At 36.7% G+C, this 27,380-nt stretch overlaps 4 protein-coding genes and 1 non-coding gene across 7 annotated transcripts; 2 read left to right on the top strand and 3 right to left on the bottom strand.

The window, feature by feature from the left end:
* Window positions 1-394: 394 nt before the first annotated feature.
* Window positions 395-7,742, bottom strand: LOC107839665 (protein misato homolog 1). Of its 3 annotated transcripts, none has more exons than XM_016683243.2 (9): window positions 7,465-7,742; window positions 6,290-6,391; window positions 6,149-6,194; window positions 5,322-5,397; window positions 3,963-4,329; window positions 2,923-3,172; window positions 1,882-2,124; window positions 1,676-1,795; window positions 395-1,080 (listed from the first exon to the last, which is right to left on the bottom strand). In XM_016683243.2, the coding sequence occupies exons 1-9, from the start codon at window positions 7,534-7,536 to the stop codon at window positions 629-631; spliced, it is 1,728 nt and encodes a 575-aa protein (XP_016538729.1). In that variant the 5' UTR covers window positions 7,537-7,742; the 3' UTR covers window positions 395-628. The 3 variants fall into 3 exon arrangements, with proteins under 3 accessions (XP_016538729.1, XP_016538730.1, XP_016538731.1); XM_016683244.2 differs by having other exon boundaries at window positions 1,676-1,792; window positions 7,465-7,731; XM_016683245.2 differs by lacking the exons at window positions 6,290-6,391; window positions 7,465-7,742 and having other exon boundaries at window positions 3,963-4,341.
* A 1,133-nt stretch (window positions 7,743-8,875) lies between these two features.
* LOC107839664 (exonuclease DPD1, chloroplastic/mitochondrial) lies at window positions 8,876-13,607 on the top strand. Its single transcript, XM_016683241.2, has 4 exons — window positions 8,876-9,146; window positions 11,095-11,727; window positions 12,823-13,028; window positions 13,125-13,607. Exons 2-4 carry the CDS (start codon window positions 11,156-11,158, stop codon window positions 13,346-13,348), a joined length of 1,002 nt encoding a protein of 333 aa, XP_016538727.1. The 5' UTR covers window positions 8,876-9,146; window positions 11,095-11,155; the 3' UTR covers window positions 13,349-13,607.
* Window positions 13,608-13,874: 267 nt separating this feature from the next.
* TRNAT-AGU lies at window positions 13,875-13,948 on the bottom strand. The gene has a single exon. It is a non-coding gene; the product is annotated as a tRNA-Thr (tRNA).
* Window positions 13,949-14,766: 818 nt separating this feature from the next.
* Window positions 14,767-21,388, bottom strand: LOC107839663 (tlg2p-like protein a). The gene is made up of 8 exons (XM_016683240.2): window positions 20,823-21,388; window positions 19,047-19,323; window positions 16,722-16,811; window positions 16,351-16,434; window positions 15,726-15,803; window positions 15,577-15,642; window positions 15,412-15,492; window positions 14,767-15,273 (listed from the first exon to the last, which is right to left on the bottom strand). The coding sequence occupies exons 1-8, from the start codon at window positions 21,020-21,022 to the stop codon at window positions 15,166-15,168; spliced, it is 984 nt and encodes a 327-aa protein (XP_016538726.1). The 5' UTR covers window positions 21,023-21,388; the 3' UTR covers window positions 14,767-15,165.
* Window positions 21,389-21,813: 425 nt separating this feature from the next.
* On the top strand, window positions 21,814-27,333 carry LOC107839662 (protein DEHYDRATION-INDUCED 19 homolog 3). The gene is made up of 5 exons (XM_016683239.2): window positions 21,814-22,290; window positions 22,380-22,549; window positions 23,200-23,277; window positions 24,846-25,102; window positions 26,970-27,333. The coding sequence occupies exons 1-5, from the start codon at window positions 22,212-22,214 to the stop codon at window positions 27,076-27,078; spliced, it is 693 nt and encodes a 230-aa protein (XP_016538725.2). The 5' UTR covers window positions 21,814-22,211; the 3' UTR covers window positions 27,079-27,333.
* Window positions 27,334-27,380: the final 47 nt, after the last annotated feature.

Here is a 27,380-nt window from a genome sequence, read left to right as displayed (position 1 = left end):
GATGGCTTACACGTCGATTGCATATACAAGAAAAAGTAAATTCAAAAAGACTGGGGGCAAGATTTGAGCGGATTACCGATCACACAAGGTTGTTAAATCCAATTTGCATCACGAGCTTACAGAATTGCCTAACAAGTTCAGTCCAATCTACAAGCTGTAGTTAAAACACTGTATTGTGTTAAACTCACAATCCTTACCCAAAGAGGTAGTTCGCGTTCAAGATGTGATTTTAGCATACCATGATCCTTCCATTTCCCCTAGCAAATTGCTTTTAGATATTTGAAACACGACTCTGTGCAACAATTTCAGAATAATAGCTAATATACAAACTCTATGACATGTTTGCTTTATCTTCCGTTTCAACTCTTTCAGCGCAACAAGAAGACATGGCAGCTCGATGGAATTACCAAAATAATAACATTAATTAACAGAGAGAGAAAATAGTACTAACAAAGTAAGAGGATCCTTTTCACCTCTAATGCATCCGCTAAAGCAAGTTAACACCCAAAAAAGAAAAAAAAAATAGAAAAAAGAAGGATCAAGATGAGTGATTCAAAAAGAGTGAATTGCTTATAACCAGAAGTACTATCCAATCAGCACTCAAAAACAAAATATGCTCCTTGAAAACTCAATCCGAATCAGAGGAATATTCAAGATGGGGTTTCAGTGTCGTTACCATCTTAGACAGTACCTCTCCCATATCTTCCACTTCATCTTTCCCAAAACCCCAACTTTGGAGCAATGGGGCCCCAAGGGCTCCTCGCTCAATACCAAACCTACGAAGATTTCCAAGTTTACTTTCCAAAAAGGGCAAAACAGCAGTGCTTGAACGTAATCTTGTCGCCATAGGAATGGAATGGACTTCAAGGGATCCCCTGGATGGAGAACCTGAAATCGGGGTTTCCAACAGCTCGCCGTGTTGGCCAACCATATTGCCAAAGATCAAAGGGAAAGGCAAGGGTATAGGAAGAGGACAAGTAGAAGCGGATAGGTGTGAGAATTTGGGCCTTTGTGTGACTGAATTATCATAAGCAGCCTCAACTGCATCCTTAACTTCACTAATTGAGGCCCTTCGATTTCCTGAAAATTACATGAAGAACTACAGTTAAACAGATCAAGTATCTCCGGACAAGCTAAAAACAAGAAGGTGACAACAGAAAGGGACCACCAAAACACACTGAGGAATCAAATATGCTTTAAAAGGTGGGCATTCATTTAGAGCATAACATGTTGAGGTGTTTCGATACCAAACATAATCCACTATTTAGGCTGGTTTTACCTTTGAGATTTCGTTCACACAGTGGAGCATCTCATTCCCAAATTTTCTTTGATGTGTTGTGTCCATTGTCTCTAGACTTACAAATGAAAAGCTTAATTTTCATAGCAGGGATTTGGAAGTCGCACTTTAATCAGTGATTTTTCGAGGAATGTATCTTAGCTGTTCAAACCTGGTTAACTTCTTGAAATTTTTGCATATTGAATTATAGCTTGAGCTTCTCAAAGGTAAAAGCAGCTTAGAGATGAGGTCATATGACATATATTATGCAGATGGGAGTCCAAAACGAGATGAGGAAGCCAGTACGCAAATCATAAAACTATGTACCAAGATAGGATCAGAAGATTGAAAAGAAGATGTTACAAATATAAGAAATATGCTAAAGATCACATCAAGTACCAGATGTAACTGCTCCGTGAATGTTCATAGCTTCCACTGCATGGAAATCTTCAACATCTTCTGCTATGTCCGGAATCAAGGGCTGCAAGTTCCCGAGAAAGGACTGCTGAGCCCGGTCTACTGCAGTAAAAGAGGAACAAAATCAGGAGTGGAAGTAATTGCACAGTGACTTTAAAAAAATGAAATGCGAGAAAATGAAAGCATACCACTTAAAGAAGGTGTCGGCATGGCAACATCCAATATAGCTACCATGTTCTGCCTCATTTGGCCTGCTAGCATTTTTACCATCCCATACATATCAAGAGCACCAGACGTACAGATTGATTCTGCAGATGGCCCTAATTGTTTCATCCTAAAAGGGAGACTAAATGAATGCATTGCAGACGCATACACTGCACTGGAGTGGTAAGGCTTTTCGTCTTTGATGCAGAGATACTGGGAAGCTCTACCTACATAGTTACATACATGCAAGTATCAGCCACGGGAACTCATATTCAGATAAGAGATTAAAATATGAGAAGCATAATAGTAAGTCATAAAATAAGATTTCAGTTACAGAAGTTAACTTTCTGCACCAAATACAAGAGAGACAAGTAGCCAAACAAGACAAAAGTTCATACAGGCGAAGAAAGAGTTTACCAACCATACAACACCCATCAGTTTTAAGATCCAGTGAATGAACTGGCAAGAGAAAACAACACGATTACCTTACATTGTGCTGTTAAATATACAAGTTTTAACACCCATGATTTCACTCAACAATTATTGAATCCCCCAGTTCCTTTAACGTACATAGGATTCACAAAGTTAACTGGAATTCAAATTTGTTGATTCTGTTTGATGCTGAAAACTGCTGAACGGCGTAGACAATATTAATACAACTTCTTGCCTTTTGAGTGAGGAACACTCGTTTGCATACAGCAAGTGAAAAAGTGTGAGGCAGGATCCATGACATTTGCAAAATGCCCTTACTTCAGCTTGTAATTAGATATATTCTCAAAATTTGGGGTGGACATCTATGAACACACAGGTCATTACTCATACAGTATACGTAAACCCATTAAGTATGTTCTGGACAGGAGTCATTACTGGTAAATAATCTCCTTTGGATTGACTAATGTGTACAAACTTATAACTCAATTTAGTTCAATAAAGAATAAAGAATCTACTATGCTTGAGAGAACCACATTTAGAAAAATTGCATAGTTCTACTGAAAAAATCACATTATGAGAATAGCAGTTCTTACTTCCACTCAGGGAGGGCAAACCAACAGGGATAATCAATTTACATAGCTCTGACAGCCTTGAAAATGAGACCGCATCGTGAAGATTACGGGAGATAACTTGCTTGCGGCCTTTGGAATCCATGTGCAAGCTAGGATTACGTGCATTATATAGTAAAACTGGGACGTTTGGGTACTCATCTGCAATGCTCTCCAGGAACATTGCAGATACACCAGAAAAGCCTCCAGAGTCATCTACAACGCATTGGATCCCCTGTAAAAGTGATATAATAAACGATTAACAACTCTTGCTGACACGGAAAGAACACAAGTTCAGGTGAAATCATTTTTGTTTAGGCATTTATACAGAGATACATGTTAGGCAGTAACGGAAGATAAAACCAGTTGAGTCCAAAAAGAGCACAAGATTCAAGATCTCAGAAAGCAAGGGGCATTGCCAGTATCAGGCTGAAATTGATATTCAAACTGCTATAACGAAACTGTTGAAGACCAGATGAACTTATGAGATCATTAAGTCAGTAAATCAATCTGATAACAGATAAGATAATATGGCAATATTGTGAGGCTGCCCCAGGGCGTTGGTCCAACATTAAGGACGCAACATGTGAAAATATGGGTTTGTCGTACATTCGGTTTCAACCCACCCACGGACAAAAACTCAGTATTTAAGTTGGGAAGAGGGTACAGGGGTGGACAATACTCCCTGGAGTTTTGAACCTGCTGATACCTTACAAAGTGGGTAAACAAGCGATTTCTGCGAAATCAAAAAATAAACGTACTGTGAAGCAGAACACAACCAAACGTAACTGTATTGATATACTCAGTGAAGACAGAGTTCATTCAGCATCAAGAAGAAACTAACAAGACAAAGCAATGCTGTCAAACATGTATAGAAATAGAAATATTATCTTACTGGAAAGAAATCAGATCACTAGACGGAACAAGTTTCAGGTGGCTGATCTGCCTACAAAACTGAAGGGATTTATGAACAGCAATAAGCCAACTAGACAAAATCGTAGTCTAGAGATTTCTATCGAGAGTACCTGAATATGATCGCATTCTTCAATGAAGAAACGAAGTCTGTCATCTATTTCTTCACCATGTTGATGCCCACAAAATGCCTCCTTCCCGAGTCCATAATTATCGAAATCCTGAATATCTGTCCATAATCCACTTAATTCATACAAACTCTGTGGATGATAGTGCACTTTTGAAAAATCTGTCCAGTATTGAACATCACTTTCCAAACATTCAACGATGTCCTTATCTTGAATTTCTGCCTGAGAATTGTTGTTCAAGTTGTCTAAATCATTAGCTTTGTTCACGCTCTCCTGTTCTTCCTCGTTTAAGCTTTGCAAGAAAAGATTCCTTTTCAAAGGTTCAGATGCATGAGTTGTGACTCTGCCCTTCCTGCACATTTGTCTGGAAACATTCATTCATATACTTCTACCCAAACTTATGTATATGATATTAGTAAAGCAAACTTCCCTCCTTCCCCCTTGAAATATTCCTCCAACATCAAAATGTCCTGTTGTATCTTATTGGTTTTTCATAAGTTTTTTTTTTTTAGTAAAGAGCCTCTTTTACACTGATTATGCATCTTCTGGATGAGGAGGAGGAAGTGGAGGAGAAGATACGTCGTTGTTGTTGTTGATCTCGGAAGTCATTGAAACACCTTCTTATATTGAAGCCATGAGGGTCTTCTGGTCGTTATCTAAGATGATGGATGACCAAAAATTGATGCATCATCACTGTTGTTGTTGATCTAGGATCTAATTAAAATATCCTTCTTATGTTGTGGCAATGAGGGTCTTCCGTTGTAATCTAGGAGCCGTTCTAATATAGTAATCATCCCAAGTAGTTTCACCCCTAATTTCACCAACTTGGCTGCCAATTTATCACTTTGTCATGTCATGAATGAGTTGTCTACTTAAAGATAAAAGCATGTTATTCATTGGATTGCAAGTTATCCTCCCGGACTTATAAATTTCAACCTATTCTCTATGAAACAGGCCTGCATATAGACATTCTAAATCAATCTGTTTAGCTCCTCTCAACTCTTTGATTCACAACCACTTCAAACATATAAGGAACTTTCAAGTAATTTCCACATTACTCTCACCTCTAGCTCAATCTTAGACAATTAAATAAACAATCTTACTAGTTTTCCAAGCAAGACGGCCTTTATCAACTTATTAAGGAAAGTGGTGTAATAAAACAGCTGCAAGTCTAGACCCCTTTTTGTGTTGCATTTATTTTTCTGTTGAACTATTTACTTCTCCTTTCTTTTTTATGTTTTAGACAGGGAGGGTTGGCTGAGGAGCAGAACATGTCACCCTTACTCAATTTTTTTTTTAACCAAAGAGTAACGGATTGAACAACAACGAGATTTAGAGTCTCACCATGCCATAACATCCAAGTGTTTGGCTGGGATTTGATAGTACAACGATCCACGTGAACTCACAGATCCAAGGGACCCTATCATGTTACAGATGTGCAATAACCATCCATCAGATCAATAACTAAGTGAGGATATACTTATTCTCAAGCATAATATGAAAATACATTGTTTCTTCCTCTGCTTATCGGTTTCACAAATAGGCGACAGCAGAATGATCCATAATTTAGGTAAGCATGTGGTTGAGCCTTGTAGTTGTTCAAGTCATGAGATGACATAATGTGCATATCTATTCATGGAGAACGAGTTCCTAGGTCAACAGATGAGTAGTTGGAATGACTTAAGTGAGTAAATAAGCTTGAAGTTTAAGCCTGTGCAGTTATAATTTGAATACTGTATGCATGGTATAACAGGAATATACAGGCTATGTAGTTTCTGGCTTGACAAACTCTTCAATAATAAGTTGTTCATTCAACAATTAAGAACAAAATAGTTAAGCTACCTAAGCGGTAAGTCTGCGCAAAAGTGTAAAAACAAGAAATAAGAAAACAGATCGAGTTCACCAAACCTATAAGTTACTGCTATATAATATGCATACAAGCTAACTGCTAAATATTCCAGTGTAGAATATATGGCGGTGCAACTTCCTAAAAATCTGTATACTAAAACTAGCTTAAGGCCCAATATATTCTGATTGCCAACTGGAACAATAGGCAGTACCAAATAGATTACTATAATTCCAAGACAACAGTATAAAATAAACCCCAAATCATGGTGCTTAAGAAAAAACAGATCGTTGTGGCAACTCAACGTAACAATTGGATAATATACCTTGAAAGTTTACTGAGACCATTCGAGGTGTGTATGTAAGGAGGCCCTACATGCCAAAAAAGCGAGAGAGAAACTCCAAATATGTTACAGCTATATAGCAAAGACAAAATTCACTATAGAGTTTATGTTCAGATAACTCACTTGCTGAGTTTCCCCAGTACGATACAACACATCCATATCAAGACTATGATTTTTGAACACTTGATCACTTTCAGGGATTTCAGCCAATCCAAGTAGTTCATCCTTCAAAGTTCAATATCGTGTAAGAAATATTAGTCAGTAAAATCAGTAGTATTTGACCAACTTGCATTCTATTATCCTGAATTACGATCAAGTACTAAGAACACATTCAACAATTCCCAGTGAGAAATTATCCAAGAAAGAGAGAGTGAAGGGGGACAAAGTAGCATGAAAAAAATAAAAAAAATATCAGCATCCTGAAAATAAGAGAAAATCCACATTAACCTAAATCAGTGGATGCAGATATAATCAAAATCCTTACCCTTTCTTAAGTGATTATACGTGGTGCTTCACAAACTACTGAAACTAGGTTTGTGACTTGATTGATTTTGTAATTTAACTCATCCGATGGTAATATAATAGCATTTAAGATGATCACAGAGGAAAAAAGGAAGCTTGATACAGTTGCCTGTAATTTTGTTTTATCTTGTTCCTTCTTTTTCGGGTCCATCAGATTGTGAACTACTCCCTCCGTTTCAATTTGTTTGTCTGATTTTAACTTTTTAATCATGCGCCTTAAACTAAAGATACCTAGAATATACTAAAATGTTATGCGCAATCAGTTGTTAGAATCAATAGGTCTTCAAGTTGTTCGTTTCCAAAGATTGAAACCCTTCTTATTGGACAATCATGATACTTCCCAAAAATCGAAATTCTTGATAAATGGAGGAACAATATCACCATTTTTGTTCAATAAGATACCAAAGTGGATGATTGACTCATTCCATACTAGAAATAATCGCAGGAAATCCTTTGATAACCCGGATTCCTATTTCTCAATGATATTCCACTATCAAGACAATTCTTGTTGTCTTAAACATGCCGTGTGGAAGGTAAGAACTAAAAAGTTGTCAAAAAAGCAAAAATATATTTTTTAAAAACAAAGAAAGACAAACAAATTGAGTTAATCAAAAAAAATTTTAAAAAAAACGCAAGAAAGGGACTATGTTGAACTGAGCATATGTTTAAAACAAGCAAATGGGTATTCGATAGAGCTACATATTTAACACAGCATAAATAACAGGAAAAACAGAAGTGAGCAGATTATTGAATTAGAGTAAAATTGGTAGGTCTACCTGGAAGTTCCAGAAATGAGAGCCAATAAAGTTGGCATAATTTCCCACTTGAATAGTTACTATTTCCCTCATACTTGAAAGGAACACCAATGGACGCCGACAGCAAACGAGGCCAGGGAGAGAGGGAAAAGGCAAGTAGATTAATGGAGGTGCGCACAAATTGGTAGGCAATTTTTTGTCTGGAAAATTCAACCGAAGAGAGTCCAAACGCCGCTAAGTGCTACTCCCTTCTTTGTCAAATTTCTTTTTTAACTCTGAAAATCATACTTATCAATTTTAACCAATATTCTTTATTATATTGATATAAAAAAAATTATAATTTATACTAATATTTTTTATATATTTTTTAAATAATTATAACTTAATTATTAAAATGTTAAACTAATTTAATTTAAATTGGCTTTTAAAAATAGAAAAAATAACATATTGAAAATGATTGATTTATCCTCTTTCACCAACTGAATTTGAATTAAGTTTTTAGCTAAAGTTGTCTCTTATCTTGATCGATGTAAATACAATCTTCAATATTTTTAGTATATTGAGTTTGCTAAGGTGGAGTAATTTTGATTCAACTAATAAAATAGACTTAAAAATCAACCAAACTAAGAAAAGCATATTCAACTAACTTCGTCTGTTTGATCCCAAGTTTTCTTTTTATAGATTTATTTTATGTTGAAAATTGGGAAGATATTTCAATTTTTAATAGTTTCAACCCATGGATCGAGTTTGAAATGAGTCAGTTTCAACTCAAGCACTAAGGACTTTCTTTCCTTCTAAATTTTTTACTCTGCATTGATATCTTTTGAGAGAATTCAAGTGAAATGAAGCGTGGATCTATCTTTGTTTTAAAGATGGGTCGAGTACGGGTATTAAATGAGCTATTAAGTTGAATGGTTAAGTGGTTTAGCTGGATATTAGATTGGATATTGATGTGAATTAAAAATGTGATATTTTTTTCTCGTGTGGTGTGCTTCATAGCACTCTATTAAAGTAAGAAATATCTGTGAGTCTCAAAATAAACTGAGAGGTATTTTTAAACCCCAAAACAAATGGAGGATATGTATCTGCGAATCTAAAAACAAATTGAGGGGTATTTTTGAACCAAAAAATAAATGGAAGATATTTTGAGTCAAAAAATAAATAGAGGATATTTTTGTTTCATTTCGAATAGCTCAGTGATAGTTTTGATCTTTTTTCGTAAATAAGATGCTGACGTGTGAATTAGTCATGTGACAATTCATTTTTTATGTGATGGCTGAGTGGTATTTTTGAGTCAAACAATAAATAAGGAAATATTTTTAAATTAAAAATAAATAAAAAAAGGAGTTATATTTACTTCATTTTAAATAAGTATTTGAGAATAGTGTAGTCAATTAGAATGAGTAGAGGGTGACCTAATCCTTAAAAATGAAAAGAGTATCACAAAATATAGGTTAAAAACACAATTTCAACTTAGAATGACCCTATCCTTTTAAAAGAAGAAGAATATCATAAACACACATAAAATGGGAGTGGTGCAAAAGCCATGGATCGGAGCTTCATGATCCGCACTTTATGCTTCCCAATTTTTACTTCACTCCAACGCCACGTTATTGAGTTTCCAATACACTCTTTATATCTATCACTCAATAAAAAGAAGCTAGTAACTAAATGCTTGTTCTTTTTCTTGCAATTACCAACAGGCATGTCTTTTTCCTATCTTCTTCTTTTCTTTTTTTTACTATTACTATGTTGTTTTCTTTCTCTTTTTCTTCTTTTTTCAGTTTTGTCTCAAGATTTTGGGGAATGGGTCTTTTCTTGAATTGTCATTTTTGTGTGAAAGGGCTAGTTTTTTCCTTCTTTGATTCACATGGGGTCTTCTGTTTGGGATGTGATATTGCTCGTTGAATGTTCTGATTGATAAATTTGCTTAGAAATTCTATAAAGTTTGAATCTTTTTAACATTTTCAGTTTTGCTGTAATTGCTCATGCCAAAATTTGAATGTTCTGATTGATGAATTTGCTTAGAAATTCTATAAAGTTTGAATCTTTTTAAACATTTTCAGTTTTGCTGTAATTGTTCATGCCAAATTGTGTCTATTCTGAAATTTGAATGCTTTGGGTTGACATCAAATGCAGTAAAGCTAAGGACTGTTTAAGCATTTTCATTTTAGCAGTAATGGTTTTTTGATATAAGGATGTCAAATTTGAATGCTTTTGGATTGACCCAATTTAGGTAATGATCTTTCAGAGTTAGTAATCTTCTGGATTAACTACTGCATTGCTCGATTTTTCGGATAGTTAAATTTGCAATGTGTTATATTTTGTGTTGGCTATAATGCATTAAGCACATTGCAAAATGGTAATTTTGTTGTTCATAATGTCTTACCAGGCCAACTTGCTTTGTTGAGGTATAACATTATGGTCTAACTCAATTTTTGCTTTTTAATAGTCTGAAGAAGATATCATCCATAGGTGAATAAAAATAGTCTAAAACAACAACAACATACCCAGTATATTCCCACCAAGTGGGGTCTGGGGAGGGTAAGTGTATATAGAGTTTGAATTTGCTTAGAAATTATATAGAGTTTGAATCTTTGTAACATTTTCAGTTTTGCTGTAATTGTTCATGCCAAAATGTGTCTATTCTGAAATTTGAATGCTTTGGGTTGACGTCAAATTCAAAAGCTAAGGGCTGTTTAAGCATTTTCATTTTAGCAGTAATGGTTTTTGATAAAGTATGTCTAATTTGAATGCCTTTGGATTGACCCAATTTATGTAATGATTTTTGAGAGTTAGTGAATACTTTCCTTTTCTTTCCTTCTGGATTAACTACTGCATTGCTCGATTTTATGGATAGTTTAACTCGCGATGTGTTATATTTTGTGTTGGCTATAGTGCATTAAGCACAATCCAAAATGGTAATTTTGTTGTTCATCATGTCTTTACCAGGCCAACTTTGCTTTGTTGAGGTATAACATTAGGGTCTAACTCAATTTTTGCTTTTAAATAGTCTGTAGAAGATATTATCCATAAGTGAATAAAAATAGTCTGAAGAAAATAAAGGATTTCTACCATTGTGTGATAATACTAGTTTACTAGACTTGGAGAATGAAATTTGGTTATAATCGGAAACCCTCTATCATTGTTTGCATCAAAAGTTCCTTTTTCAAATTTTTTTTCTTTAAAATGGAAACCAATTCAACTTAAATTCATCTCATTTATTAGAGTGCTTGTAACCTTGTGCTCAATTTTATGCAAAGAGAATACAATCCTTTTCAAGGTTTGCACAGTTGTAGAGCTAGTGGAATGAATCAGGGCATTTGCCGTGGTTAACATGATACTGTAGTCTGTATGTTAGCATTAAGAAGCTAAATTGATGCTAAAGCCTAGAGCTTTAGACTGTGGTATAATCTCATGCTCGCTTTGGGGTTCCTAAGGCTTAATGTTATCGTCAACATGAATTTCTTGATTTAGAGGACTTTTCCGTTTAATGGCTTCCCGCTGCCTTATAATTGGGAAATTTATGAGATTTACAGTCTCTACATGTAAATGGCTCTACTTTTGAAATCTATAACAATAGCTAATACATAAAGAATACATTTCATAGAAACTCCTCTTTCTAAATATTTTGTTGCTTTTGATCTGCAGGTTAATGTATCTTCTTACTTCATCAATTTGAGCTTTCCTTTAGAGTGATTATTGGATTTAAATGAGAAAAGCTGCAATGTGCTTCTCGCTGTCACAGTTTCCTCGATGTAGAATTCAAATATTGACTAATTCATGGTGGCAAAGTTTCCACCATATAAGTAGGATTGGTAGGGGAAGCATTAGCTCCAAGGTTCTTGCTGCGGGTAAACATGGGCTGGAAGGTAGGTATAATAGTACTGAGAATAGGACTCTAACTACAAAAAGTGAAGGGAAAAACAAGGCTGCCTTTATCAGAAAAACAACTATCAGACACGAAATATTAGATGAAGCAACAAAATCGGAAGTAGAATATAGTTCAGAAATAACTGAAATAGGAAGTACACAATATGTTGATATTCGACAAACAATTGTTGAAAACAAAGACTTGGCCAAACTCATGACTTTTATCATTTTTGATATTGAAACCACTGGGTTTAGCAGAGAAAATGAAAGAATTATCGAGATTGCATTGCGGGATCTTAATGGGGGTGTTAACAGCACATTCCAGACATTAGTCAATCCTGGCTGTAGTGTTCCAAATTCACATATCCACGGAATTACCACCGGTATGGTCAAAAGACCTGAGGTCCCCAGGTAATTATGGTAAATATTGCTTGGTTGTTTCACATGCTTCCTCTCTCTCACTGTATCTTGACTTTCTTCACATAATCCTATATGAGATTTGCAACTTAGTTTGTCTAAATAATCAGAGAGTTCGCATTGAAAGAATTTATTTGCCAATCTCATGTTAGGTATTGTACCGAGTCCTACTTAGCCACGTGTCTGATATCTTAATATGATGTTTATAGGTATAACTAAATGACAACTAGATGCTTTCTTGTCTAAATCTGTTCATGACATGTAATTATTAGGGTACCCAACTCCCTATGCTAATGCCGTTTACAATTGACTTGACGGATGGGCTAATATGCCATAATGCATGTGTTTTACCCTTAAATTTATTTAATTTGAATGCTAAAGACAAGACCATTAGTTGAGAAGAGAACTATCAAGACAGATTAGCATACCTCACGAATTATTCTCTAGATGAGGTCATGTGCTTTCATATTTGCGCCGCTCTTAACCATGGATGTATATGTTATAATAATTATCATAGACAACCTTATAAATTTACTGAACTTAGTGCTGTGAGAATAAAAAGGCCTTTGGCTGAAGAAAGTAGTGTAGCACACTAGAGAGCATCAATTTACCCTATCTATTTTAAATAGGCAACTGTATGATTTCCTTTATGCTAGTGATATTAAAGAGAGTTGATAACTCAGACCACGTTCTGCCAAAATACCTGTATAACACGTTGTACGTATTGTTTCTGTAGTGTGATATCTTTTCTTCCTTGCCGTGGTAAAATCATATCGTCAAAATTAAACAATACCTGGCTGTTCAACTTCAGTGACGAATAGCTAATACAGTAGGATTAATTTTCTGTAGGGCCTGTTAGGAAAACAGTGTCCAAGTCGTGGAGGAAACGGCGTGTTCTTTTATCCTTGTGTTTGGGATTAGTTTCTTCTTCTTATAATGCAGTATGAAATATCCATCTTTGGCATCTTATTGGTTAAGCAGAGAAGATTGTGATATTTTCTGATATAAGAAAAATGCATCTTTATATGCAAAATCTTATTCTTGAGATCAGAGTTATCTTGCTCTCATACTCTGCTTTGCATCTATCAGGATGGGGGACCTCATTCCGATCTTGTTGAGGTATGTAGGAAGCCGACAGAAACCTGATGGATATGTGGTGTTGATTGCACATAATGCTCGCGGTTTTGATGTTCCTTTTCTAATTAAGGAATTCAGTAGATACTCCTTTGATATTCCCCCAAATTGGTTGTTCATTGATACTCTCCCTTTGGCACGTGAAGTCATGAAATCCGGAGGTCTTTCTACTTGTCTAAATTGTCTTTGTTTAAAAATTTTCCAATTTTTGCATGTCCTTATCTTGATTTTTTTTATTACTTTCGCTTTCCAATCAGGCAAAAAGGCTCCTCCAAAAGTGTCATTGCATGCCCTTGGTCAACACTATGGGATCCCTTTTGTTGGTTCTGCTCATAGAGCCATGGCGGATGTGCACATGTTATCAGCAATATTTCAGCGACTGACATTCGACCTAAAGTTGACAATTCCTTCTCTTATTGAAGGACATTCCTTTTGGCCATCAGAAGTAGGCAGCAAGAAGAAGAAGAAAACCCCTGGCTAAACATAGTAAGCATACTTAGATTGTTCAGATAGTCCGGTGTAACATTCTTTATAGGGAAGTTATTACTGTAAGCAAGTTATAGAATTAGCTAATTCTTCCATTGAAATGGCTGGTTATAACATAATCAAATGTTGTTTATGAGCCTTGGCATTGATCTTTGCCACTCTTGTATTGTAACTTGTCTTTTCATGTGACTAAATGAGATTGGCATTTATGTACTTTATATAATACCAATTACAGTATTCAGATGATTGATTCATCATTAGCCAGACTATGTTTACATTGTCTTTCAACTTAAGCTGACATTTTTCAGTCCGAGCTTGAGACTGTTTATACCTATGGAACTCAAGTAGCTACTAAAAGATGTACTAAAATCTCGTCATCTTTTACTCTCTTGGTCTTCATTCCCTTTGTTGATTCAACGAGAGTCCAATGCCAATGGCTGTGAAATTACCAAAACTTATAAGAATGTTGCTCATGATTGTTGAAGTGAAATTACCAAATTTGATTCTGCAAAAAGAAGGAATGCTCTCGTTGAGAGTCGAACTCAAGACCTCCCGCTTACTAAACGGGTGCTCTAACCAACTGAGCTACGAGAGCTTGTGCTGCTTGTGTTCGCTCAAAAACATATTTTACAATGAATAAATCAATTTAACGAAAGTTAATCCTTGTCATTATTTATTTTCCATTTCTCGTGAATCTATGGAAGAGCAAAGAATGACAACCCTCCTCCCAAGAAGGCCACTATCAAACATGTTTGGAGGGACACAAATCAATGTACATATTTTTTAACAACTATGAAATTGATCATTTGGAAGACTCTGTGCAAGGAAAATGAATGTACAGGGTTGATCATTTAGGACACAAATCAATGTACATATTTTTTAACAACTATGAAATTGATCATAACTTATATATTATTACCTATTGTAAACTTGCAATGAGAGAAATAAGAATTTTATTTAGTCAAAATTTTAACATTACCAAAAAAATAAAAGGTCTTCATTTTTTAAGAATTTTATTTCATTTTGTTTAGCCGCAATGTATTGGACCCCTCGTCATATTGGTGCTATGGGAAAGCTATTCCCCGGTCTTAAGAGTAGGGTCCATGGCATTATATGAGCTAAAATAATAAATTGAGAGGATTAAATATGACTCGTATAGTTGTATTCACTACTCGTCCTCTTTGCCTTCAAAGAAACTGCTTTGGAAGGTAAATAAACATCTAACCATAACGACAAGTTGTCCAATGTGTTAACAACAACAACAACAACATGCCACTGAAATCCCACAAGTGAGGTCTGAAAAGGTGAAGTATACGTAGACCATACCACTACCTCGAGGAAGTCAATGTGTTAATAATAACACAATAATTCGTGGGGAAACTGTTTTCAGTACAAAATAGCACAACATAAACATTGAAGAGGTAAAATCATCTGTAGCATCTTAATTTAACAAAAATGATGGGCCACAAATGCAGAATAAGATCTATCCTCGGGCTTAAAATGTTAAGTCAGCGAGACTACAAAATTCCCCAGGGTAAAGAATACACGTATTACGCTCTCTATCAATAGCATCGGCATAGTCGATGCTCTATACAGGATCCCTGGAGATCTATCAACTTTCTCTTATACTATAATACAGACCTTCCGCAGTCCCTACTAACAATACAGATACAATAAAAGTAGTAGCAGAAAAATGATATGGATCTAGCCCACTGGATTGGTCCACTTCTCGCATATGCGTTGGATGCTTCACTGTGTGGCATTGTTGTGAAAACAATACTATGCAAAGTTTGTCGATAATACTATCAGGAATCAGAATATTATCTCCTTCAAAATTAAGAGGACCAGCATTATGAAGCACATGATAACTAAAACCGTTGCACACATGACCATTCCACCTCGTTTCTGGCTTCGTTCAGCCTGCAATTTACCAAGCCCAACATAACATTAACTGAAATGACTGCCTTAATCAAGAAAACACTAAATAAATGACAGATCAGAGCACAGATGGAACTTCTGTGAATTAGAAGAACGGCAACTGAGAAAGCAAGGTGAGACCTTCCGGAGTTGTTTAAGGCCATCCTCAACTGTTGATGCAACATTTTGAATATTGTGGTCAATCCTATCGACAATAGTACCCTGTATTTGAAATAAGGTCAGTACACCAATAACCAGTGCTGAAGCAGAACTTGGTGAACATGAAAAGGTGTTGCAAGTTCAAACCTGGTCTATCACCAGAACTGACAGGTCTTTCATAATTTGGGCAAGTTCGTTCACTGATTCAACCACCTAACATATAAGAACATGAAGGCTATGATAGAAAACAATGATATGTACATTTTAGAAAACCACAAGCAGCAACGAAATATCACCTGCTGTATTTCTCTCTCTCTTTCAACAGTGAACGCCTCGCTTTTCTTTAGCTTGGCCATCTGATGCTCATTAAATCCCTGGACAGACATTCGGTGCAGTCAAATTTTCTTGTGAGGAAAAATCTCCAGGTTATCTCCTAAAATCATTCTTTTTTAAACTGGTAACTTAGCTCCTAAAACCATTCTTCAACGGCACGAGCGACTTTTAAGGAGCCATAAAATGTAACGAGGATTCCAAAAAGAGAGAATCCAATCAAACAGATATCATAAAAGACTAAGATCTATTGCCAAAAGTAACTGATGTCAAAACAACAAATAGTGTTCTTTCTTCACACCTTATGCGATCACCTGAGTTAGTTAGTTAGTACTTCAGCTGGTATCAGAATGAATCAATTCATGTCTGCTCAATTGCAACAATAATATAAATGGTTGTCTAATTCTCATTCATATCTAATGACGTAGTGGATTTTATTGGTAATGCTATGTTTTACTTTTGCTGATCAATAGCATTGATAATGCCAAAACAAAGTCATCAGACCATTAGATACACATCTTTCCTGATTTGATCTGCAGGATCCCAAGTAGAATTAAGAAATAAGATTTATATATAACAGAAATTGCATACCAAGTCATAGTCATCCAAATCATCATCATCCCTTCTAGAATGGCTCCCATTTAAGTTCATTTCCAAGTCAACTCCATCTGGACCCTACATGAAAAGGCAACATTTGAGGTAAGCTTGCACAGACATATCGCAGGAATTCCCCCCCACCCCCACCCCCACCCCAAAAAATATATATACATATATATCCTTGAAACGCAGGCAGCATGATTTCATCCAGTTAAACTAATATACTCTAGAAAGCGCAGTTGCGCATACTGGATATCATAATATAGGATTTTGATCCATGCAATCTCAACAGCAAATACAACTGACTCTTGTTAATACCTCCCGCTAACAGAATGTGGCTCAAGCTAAAAACTATTTGCACATACCTCTTTCTGCTGCTGGAGCCGCTTCAAATAAGTAGACTGTTTTCTGCGAAGCTCCATTGATAGGCTTTGAAGATCTGTAGCAAGAGAGCGCTGTCATAGGAATATCACGTTGTAAGCACAAATGCAGAATGCAATTGTTGCAATCAGATTTATTGCAGAATCAAACTGAAATTGCAGTTAAAATACACATGTTACTATGAAGTTGAATAGAGCATCGGAAGGCACCTAATAAATCATGCCCTTATCAAATTCTTAAAAGTAGAACACCTCATTTCTTAGTGAAGTTTCCATGTTACTTCCTCTGCCCAACTCAAATAGACCCAATTTGGCTGTGGTTTAAGAGTAACATATTGGTGTACACAATTATATTGAATTTGATAGAAAAGCATTGAATATAATAATTGAAATGTAAAAAGTGAGGAAGTTGTTGAAAAGATGTCAGATCGAGTTTAAATGATATAAAACAATGATAAGTTCATAGCTTTTGAATCTGTTTAATACTATTGACAATGTCTCAATCTCAAACTAGGTGAGATCAGCAATATGAATCTCTATATCTATTCTGCTCTATTAGATTGTTCAAATGATGTTATACTACTATTTATTTGATGAAAAATGATTATTATATTATGACTATTTTTGTGTTGATCATCTATTTACTGCAACTTTTTCCTTTATTATGACTACAACGATAACTATGACCCAATCTTAAGCAAGTTGGCCTTGGCTAAACGAATCCTCATTGTCCATGCTGCTATATTACATATGAACGTCTGTTTTAAGTTGTCCGAGGATGAGAAATTTTCCATCAAAGGGAAGAGGTTGAATATTTGGGACTGACAAAAAAAGGAACATTGGATGTGTTAACGCGGCGTATCCAAGGGGAGGTGCCGTGGTGTATGCTTTTTGCAGACGATGTAGTCCTGATAGATGAGACGCGAGGGGGTGTGAACGACAAATTAGAGCTGTGGAGGCAAACTCTGGAGTCTAAAGGGTTCAGGGTGAGCAGAACCAAGACAGAGTATGTGGAATGTAAGTTTAATGACGTAAGGCGAGAGAATGAGGTAGTGGTGAGGCTAGAAGCGCAGGAGGTAAAGAAAAGGGATAAGTTCAAGTACCTCGGGTCCGTGATCCAGAGTAACGGTGAGATTGACGAGGATGTCTCGCACCGTATCGGGGCGGGATGGATGAAGTGGAAACTTGCATCGGGGGTGCTGTGTGATAAGAAGGTGCCGCCCAAGCTTAAAGGTAAATTCTATAGGGTGGTAGTCCGTCCGGCCTTGCTGTATGGAGCGGAGTGTTGGCCAGTTAAGAACTCCCACACCCAAAGAATGAAGGTGGCAGAAATGCGGATGTTGCGCTGGATGTGTGGACTGACCCGAAGGGATAGAGCTCGGAATGAGACTATCCGGGAGAAGGTTGGGGTGACTTCAGTGGAGTGTAAGATGCGGGAAGCACGATTGAGATGGTTCGGACACGTGAAGAGGAGGGGCATGGATGCCCCGGTCCGTAGGTGTGAGAGGCTAGCGTTGGATGGTTTTAGACGGGGTAGGGGTAGACCGAAGAAGTACTGGGGTGAGGTGATTAGGCGGGACATGGAACAGTTACAGCTTACCGAGGACATGACCCTAGATAGGAAGGTCTGGAAGACGCGAATTACGGCAGAGGATTAGGGCCTGTTCGGGTCGCTAATGTAGGGAGGTAATTGGTGGGGGTGTATTCCTGGTATGATTCCGTATTCAATGTTCTGTTCCGTGTTCCGTGTTCTATGTTTGTTACGAATCTGTGTGCTTTCCTCTGCTTTATATTCCTGCATTCCTGCTTTACTCTGTTTTATATTCCTTATGGCTGCAGTATCTATGTTATGTCATCTGCTTCTGTGCTGTACTATGTGTTTGTTTGATATCTCGTAACTTGAGCCGGGGGTCTTTCGGAAACAGCCTTTCTACTTCATCAGAGGTAGAGGTATGGACTGCGTACATCTTACCCCCCCAGACCCCACAAAGTGGGAATACACTGGGTTTGTTGTTGTTGTTGTTGTTGTTGGTTTTACTCGGACAGAAGGTGTAAAAGTTAAAAGTCTTGAAGACAACTTGTGGATTCCAGCTTGAGAATGAAAAGAAAATCAAACATGACAGCTATGTTATATAGGAACCGGTTAATAAGCATATAACTGGATGTACAGAATCCCCAGACCTTCCAACCTCTTGTTTAGGTGGAATGGAGGAAAGCAAATAAAGGAAAACTAGTAGAACCAATGCACTCAGGCTAAAAGTTAAATCACAAACAGTAAAAAAAAATGGTTTAATGGTTGTGAAGGCACACCTGGACATTTTTCCTAACATTTGAATCCTCAGAAGGCCCAGCTGCAGAAAGTTTTTGTAATTTCTTTTCCGATCTTTTGAGAAGATCAGTTATTTCATGGGTAAGAGTCTCAATACGATGCTGATCTTCCCTACCATCTCCAAATGATGGCATTAAAGCCTTCGCATGAGCTTTGGCTAGTTCAGCCATCTTTGTGCGGACCCGTTGCACATTAGCCGTGATTTCTTCTGACACATCCACCCAAGCTGGCGGTAGACCTACTGTAACTGGACCATTACTGCAGCAGGGGAAACCATAAAGGACATCCAAATCATCTAGGAAATATATACTTGACTAAAAAAATCTAGGAAGTACGTAAAGGAAACAAGATATTAAGATCTAAGAAGGATTCCCAATTGAAAACAATGCACAAGAGATTTAAACGAAAAGAATTTCTTCTCAGAGTTTATAATATGACAACTGACATGGTTCTCAATGGTTATGTTTTAAATAGTGGCTAGGTATCCCTCTTCAAATCTTTGCAGTTGTTCCAGGTATAATAAGCTTCAGAATTTCTGTGTTTCTCTTTTTTCTTAAAAAGCCTGCAGTACACTTTAGTGGAAGATAGACCTTTAAATGCATGACAAATGGAGAACCCCAATTTAAGGATTCAACCACCAAAGTAACATAGAAAGATCAACAAACTGGACTTCCCTCTTGTATATTCACATTTGAACTCTAATAAGCGGGCTACAGGGACATTGCAGGGGATCCAATAACTTCCTCAATAACGACATACCAGAACCAGCTTCCATTTCCATGTCAAATGTGCAGAAGTTTTCTTAGAATTAACAAATTGGCTAAGCCATGTCTTCTACTCAATTCTTTGACTGCGTACATCTTACCCCCCAGACCCCACTATGTGGGAATATACTGGGTTTGTTGTTGTTGTTGTTGTTGTTGTTGTTGTAACAAATTGGCTAAGCCCCACAACACATGATATGAACTAAATATAGAGAAACCACACAACTCTTCTATATGATAATCAGAACCCAATTTTACATGACATTTCACGTTCTAAAGGAAAAACATTTTATTTGTCAAATTAGAAACTATGCTACGGTTTTGCTAGGGAAATAAAATATAAACTTAAACTTGCTAAATTAAGACAGTCATATTTTCCCTGCTGCAAATTGCAGCACATTTAGCAGATCAAGTTAACTATCAGAGCGTAACCTGAGTAAATTCCACTAATTATCCTTCTTTCACGAATAGCTGATAAAGAAAACCCCATTTGAACATATTAAATTGCATCATACACTCATCACTTCAATAAGATCTTTTTATTTTTTTGATAACCACGGTGTCCAAGCCAGCATTCCCGCACCCCGACTAATTCCACGGGATACGTGCCACCTCCCACCAGCTGCACATACCGGATAACTCTGTCCACCAAGACACGGATGGAAAGAAATCACCTAGTGTTTTTGCCCTCAATTCTCCACCCGCTTTATTGACCGCTAGGTCACACCCTTGCATGCATCACTTCAATAAACTATTGAAATTAAACAATTCATAACAGAAAATACAGCAACTTGAACTAATTTCAATCACCTATCATCTAACACTCGAGCTTCCTCTCGATTATAATAACAAAAGGAATTGGACAAATAGGTTCCCAATGCCATCCGTTAAAGTTACTACCTGTAGAAACTGAGCTAGCATAATATATCCCTAAATTTATATAAGTAAAGATTCAAAAACAATAAGTGAAAATGCAAGGAGATATACACAAACCTGGAGGTTCCAGGATCTTCGGTACTAAGAGGAGCATAAGATCGATTAGGATTAAGCAACGACGTCGTTGCCAATTCGATCACCGGTCCACTACCATGTCCCGGCGATGAGGTAGACGGCGAAGAACCCGCAGGGATCCGAACACTTCTCAACGCATCTCTATACTTTCTAAACAAAATCGTCCTATTTCTGCTCGCCATTAACAAAAACTCCAATAAATTTTATACGAATAAATTGTGCTCCAGTTGTGGTTAGATCTCAGATCGCTCGATCGGAGAAATGGAAATTTTCCGGTAATGATGGAGTTGTGTTGTTGGAATTTTTAGAGAAAGGAGTTGTGTGTACCAATCTTGCAAGCTAAGTTGAGAAAGATGAACCGAACCGGGAGGGGCACTTTTGGTAAGCCGTGGGTCCATGCCTTTATGTATTTTAATAATCTAAAATAAAAATTGTAAGTGTATTACATTACAATAAATATTAAGTACTAAATATAATTTTTGACCCCAAAAAAAAAAGTACTAAATGTTATAAAAGTAGAGAAAGAAAAGGTCAGAATATAAAATATTGACGGTAATTTCATTCTAGAAACATACAATATAGATGTATGATTTAATTATATATTCCTTCGATTATATTGATACGAATCAATATTGAACTAAATTAAGAAATAAAGGTCAGTCCGTGTACTGTCGCTGTGCATAACGGGCTCCGCTATGCACAAAGAGCTCCACTAAAAGAATACAAAGTATTTCTGTTTTCAAGATTTGAATTTATAATAGTAAGAAAATAACTAAATTAAGAAACATTTAGAAAAATAACTCTCTAGTTTTGGAGGCCAAGTAGTAATTGTTGCTAGGGTGTTTTGATTGTCAAATCAATTTAATTAACTTTTTAAAATTAAATTAAATTAATGCTTCAAAATTAAATTTAAATATTTAAAAAATAGTAAAAAATACTATAAAATATAATTTTTTAAGAGGAATAGTGTTTCCAAATTAACAAATAAAAAAGGGAAATGTGTGTGGAAGACAAGTCTGGTGTTGGTGGAATTTCGGATTTTCACCTGCTAAGCAGCTAAAGACCAGAGCTCCTCCTCTTCATCATCATCTCCTACTTGTTGCTCACCATCTTCGTCCATTCGTCGTCGTTTTATCACACCAAATCCTACTCCTTTCCCTTCTCTCTACACACGCACACATACATACATACACACACCGACACTCCTCACAATTCATATAATTACCAAACCACCCTTCTCTCTACCGCTCTTTCCCAACACATTCTTAGGGTTTGTGAACGAACGATTGAGTCGATTTGGTACTTGAATTTCACTGTTCTAGTTCAGAATCTAGCTTAATCGGCTAAAAACATTCATACAGTGAAGCAAATATGGATGCTGCTGATTCATGGAGTGCTCGTCTCTCTTCTGCTTCCAGGCGTTATCAAACTTCTTTTCAATCTCGATCTGGTGAGGTTTTTTTTTCTACTTTTTGTTGTGATTTTTGAGATTAAAAGATTGGATTTTTATGTGATTTTGTGTGGTTGATTTTGCTGTAGGAATGAAATGGGAGAATCTTGAGGCGGAAATGTTGATGGGTTTTGAGGAGCTTGATGTGGATGATGATATAAGAGAGGAGTTTCCTTGCTGCTTTTGTTCTGAGTATTTTGATATTGTTGGGTTATGTTGCCATATTGATGATGAGCATCCTGTTGAGGCCAAGAATGGGGTATCACTCTCTTTTTTCTTCAGTTATTGTGTGGTTGATCATCCTTTAGCTGTTTCTTTAGTGTAGAAAAATTGAATTTGGTGTTGTTTTACACTTAAATTGTCATGAATGTGTAGAATTTGCACTTCTTTTTCATTTGTTGGAAGATAGAGTGTCGTGTTAATTGTTTTGGTTTACCAGCTGAAAGTTCAAGCTATGACTTAATACAGTTGCCTTGGATGGTATTGCATTTTTGTATGTACTGGTCGGGCATTCTTGAGTGGTACAGAAACATGTACCTGCCTCTGCCAATTGTTCTAGTATTTCCAAGTTCATGCTAAAGAAGTTTTACCCATTGCTCTTGGTTGAGATTTCATCTTCTTCGATCGAGGTGCTTTTTACTAATATTTGGTTGTCTAGTCAGCGATGTCATGTGGATTGCTTAAATGTTAACTGTTCCTTGTGCTGGTGTGTGTCTCTCTCTCTCTCAATCTTCCTTGAGTACTCTTGGTGCTGGTGTGGGGTAGAATCCCTCTGAACTTTTTGATATAATAGTTTTCTCCTGTCTGGAATTTTGATCTAATTTTCTGATTTGAGTATTCTGTCAAGAATATCGGATGCATATGGAGGGTATTTCTGAACTGTTCCTCACAGTCGTTTTCTTTGTGTAGGTGTGTCCAGTTTGCACTATGAGGGTGGGCGTTGACATGGTTGCACACATAACCTTACAGCATGGGAATATCTTCAAAATATCCTTTATTGAGTATCTCAATATCGTTTTTTTGGTTCACTCGTGTAGTTGCCTTTTTGTGCTTCTTTTATTTGTAAATAGCAACGTCTTGTGCAAAGTTTGCCAGTTAACACGAAGTAGGAGATGGATTTTTCCATAAGCTGGGTATACTAGTCACAATTCCTAGCTTTTAACGTTCTTACAGAAGTGGAGTGAGAGGTCCTCTACCAGTGGAACAATGTCAAACTTTTGCATTTTCTACCCCTCTCCCTACTACTTGATCCATCACAAAACTTCTCCTTTTTAGAGTGTGTTCGAAGAAGCTTCTGAATCTAGATGGTTAACTGTTTTGGTAACTCTCTGGGGGCTGTCGGCCCCACCTCGATGCAATCTCTGGTATTCTTCTTTTGTAGGATTCTGTGTGTTGGTTTCTTTTTTAGGGCCTTTAAAATGAGGTTTTATGGTGTGGTGCTCACCTCTGTTTTATTCTCCTCCAAGAGTATAAAAATCTGCCTTCATATTCGGATACCTTTCTCGGCCTTTTGGCTAAGATCAGGTATTTGAAATTTGTCGTAATTTTTTGAGGAACTTCTTAAGTTCCTTAAAACCTTCGACCATTTGAAACCGAGCTACTAAATTCCTCTCGGACTTCATAGGCATTTGTCATCTCAACTTATCTATCAAAGCAGACCTTCACATGCATCTTTCACCTCAGATCAATGATTTACAACTTTATGCTATCATTCCAAGTCAGCCCGTTAGAAATTTTCTGAGAAGGTTTAATAATTTATCATAGTCGTGGGAGCCAAAGGATCATTTTTCATGTACATATTGAATGAAAGCACTCCAGATGCAGATATTTGAAAGTCGATACTCTTGTTTAGGCTGTGTAGCTTCATAGTTGTGATCAGTGATGAGACTAGTTTTTCTTCCTTATTTTTTAGGAAGGAAGGATTTAAGTGGATTGGAAGACAATAATTATCAATGAAGGAAACGAAACGTATTCTGTTTTTTGTTTCAAGATGTGTATAACAATTTAAATTAAACTGTAAACTGTGCATTATCTCCTCCTTATAGATGAATATCAAAGTTAAAAAGAATTAGGTAATCTGGGGGTCAGCTTTGGGATCGGAAACATGATAAAAGGTTGATCAACATAACATATGGAAGTTCTGCTACTTTTAGAATCTTGATATCATAAGAAACAGAGGAAGTAAAGTTTTCCATGCAGTCTGGTTAATCTGGTGATATTTTCTTATAATGCCTTGTGGTAGCTTGTTCATCAGTGGGGATCATAGAGAAAGTTTAAATAATAATTGATATCGGAAATTATCAAGTTCATTTGGATTTTTATCTGTTGGTTCGTATTTAAATTTGGAGTAGAGTTGTAGCGATCAGAGGTAATAATTTTGGGTTAAGGAAAGTTTGAATCATGTTGGTTATGAGTTGGTAATCCATTTTTCCAAAGGCCATGATCTCGATTTGTTCCTCCCATCTTCTTCCCTTATTTGACAAATTCGATATTCGTGGTGGAGTATGACAATGAGCGACTTCATTAGCTATTTGAGTTCCTTGACTTGAGCTTACATGCAGCGCAAGAGGAAATCTCGCAGAGCTGGTTCTCATTCAACACTTTCCTTATTAAGGAAGGAACTGCGAGAAGGAAATTTGCAGTCCCTACTTGGAGGGTCCTCTTGTGTAGTTTCTTCTACTAGTACTGCACCAGACCCCTTGTTGTCATCGTTCATTTTGCCGATGGGTGATGATTTCAAGAGTACTCCAACGCATTCTCCTGCTGAAACAGTCTCGGCCAAGAAAAACTCAATAGTAGCTGCCTCGGAAAGGTGCGTATGTAGTCTTTTCTGTGCTCTGGTATAGTAGCTTCATATAAACACTTGTATAGAGCTGCTACCAACATGTATAATTAAGTGCAAAATTGTAGAATCTTTCAGAAAAGGATTTTGTGCTAAATGTTTTCCTAAAAGAACATGTCTGCTCTAGTCTCGGGGTTTCGCTCAATTAGCGAAGGTTGAGGGACTTGTGACTTAGGCGATAGGTTCGAGCCCTGTACCAAGTGAAGTAAGTTTGGTATTTAAGTGGAGAAGGATAGAAGAGCAAACCCATTATCCCCGAGTTTCGAAGGCAGCAGTTAGTCCTAAGGGTTGGCTCTAGACAGATTTCTGGGTCTTCAAAAGAATATGTCTGCTCAATTGATTAGGTGTAATGTTATTGCTCCTCTATAAAAGAAAGCTCTAGTGCAAGAGGACCCGGAGATTTGAGTTTTGACTTCGACACTCCACCTTGGTGTTAACTTTAGAATAGAAGTCACTTGTGGTACTTGTGGAACGACTGGGCAAACATCTCTAACTTCAGGGTGAAGTGCCAAGGGTGTTTTGGGCAAATATTCTTCAGTCCCAAGCTATGTTCTTCAACCTTTTGACCTGATTCGTTTGATGCAGTTAATTTTATACTATACTTCTTAGTTCTTCCAATATAGAAGAAAGACCAGGACTCCAACATAATTTGATTATACAATTTGATGGGTATTAGCTTCTTTATCTTTGCTAACCGGCCACAACGGGAACGGGAACTGGTTGCTTTTCTGCAAGCTTGAGAGTAGAAGTCCCTTATCGAAAAAGAAAAGAATCCTGAAAAGAACAATCCGATGTCACTTGTAGTTGTAGAAAGATTGTGGCAAGGCACCTACCTCTAATTGTGGGGTGAAGCACCCTGGGTTCTGGGTGTTCTTCTTTTGTTCCTATTGTTTGTCATCAACCTTTTTGACTAGTAAAGGTGTTGCGGTCAATGTCATATTTTCTGAGAAGAATAAATACTAGCGATGTAACATTATTTTTTTTAGCCGTGCTGTTAACGTACATTAATCTGTTGTTTTCAAATAGTCTTTTGGTTTGTTCAGAAAGTTGTTTGTTAGTAGAAAATAAGAACCTTTAGTGTTAGAGAACCCAACTTGGTTTTAAAAGACGACTTTTTTTAGGAATAATGAACTCCCAAATGAATGGAAGTGACATTGGAGATTCATATAGCCAACCAACTAGCTTTCACTCTAACAGCCGTCGTCGTCATTGGCTAAATGCTGGAATGTTTATCCAATCTGGAATCTGGGATATTTGGTGCGCTGAAGTATCTGGTTTACTGCTTTTGAGCTGCTTATATTGAAGCAGGCGGATGTTTGAAACTTTTGAATGCATAGTTTTTGCCTTCAATATGTCATGCTTGAGGGATTAATACTCAACTACGACTCTGCTAGACCAGTTTGTATTAGTGGCTTCTATCAACTTGTGCCATGACATGGAAATCAATGTTACACTGAATGGAGAGGAGTCCTTTGTTGTTTGACATTTATGAAGGCAATGGTCATATAGACAGGAATTAGAGTTTTTCTTTATATTTTTATAATGAATTAGAAGTGTTATTATTCAGGTGTTTTCTAGTATACTTTACCCTGGGGATATCTTTGTTATCAATTCATTCCGTAGAGAAATTTCGAGAAGAAGCAGAAGAAGAAAAAGTTATCATGTTTGATTTTTATTTTTTTTTGGGCCTATCTTGGCGGGGAGAGGAGGAAACAGGAATCTGATGTCTTTATTTATCATGAGTATATCATCCCAGTTGTGCCTTTAGTTTGGATCTTATATATGTAGATGCTGGTAGCTCACATTATCTTATGATGTATTGCAACTTATTTTGCAGAAAAGTGCAACAGCCCCCAATGTCAGTCAAGGATCAGGAGGAGAAGGCAAAGAGGAGTTTGTTCGTTCAAGGATTGCTACTGTCCACCATTCTGGACGATAATTTATAAAGTCTGACATGCCTGCCTGCCCAGGGTTCACCAGTTTACTGATAAAGCCGTATGTTGTGTGGTTTGTGATCCATAGTACTGCTCATGGTGGCACATTGTAATCCAACCGTGGAATAAGATGTAGTAATCCATGTAATTTATCTTGCTTGTAGAATTTAGTTGATAGGCAGCAGACTTTTCGTGTATCTTCTTTATTGCAGCTCATGCTACCATAAAGAGTATAATAAAAATGTTCAAGTTGGTGCTTTACTGCAATTTATATTCTTGGAATACATCGCAAACCTATATTTATTATTCTAGAG

This window comes from Capsicum annuum, chromosome 8 (assembly GCF_002878395.1).
Source record: "Capsicum annuum cultivar UCD-10X-F1 chromosome 8, UCD10Xv1.1, whole genome shotgun sequence".
In the NCBI taxonomy this organism is placed as follows: Eukaryota; Viridiplantae; Streptophyta; class Magnoliopsida; order Solanales; family Solanaceae; genus Capsicum; species Capsicum annuum.
This window is presented reverse-complemented; position numbering and strand designations above follow the sequence as displayed.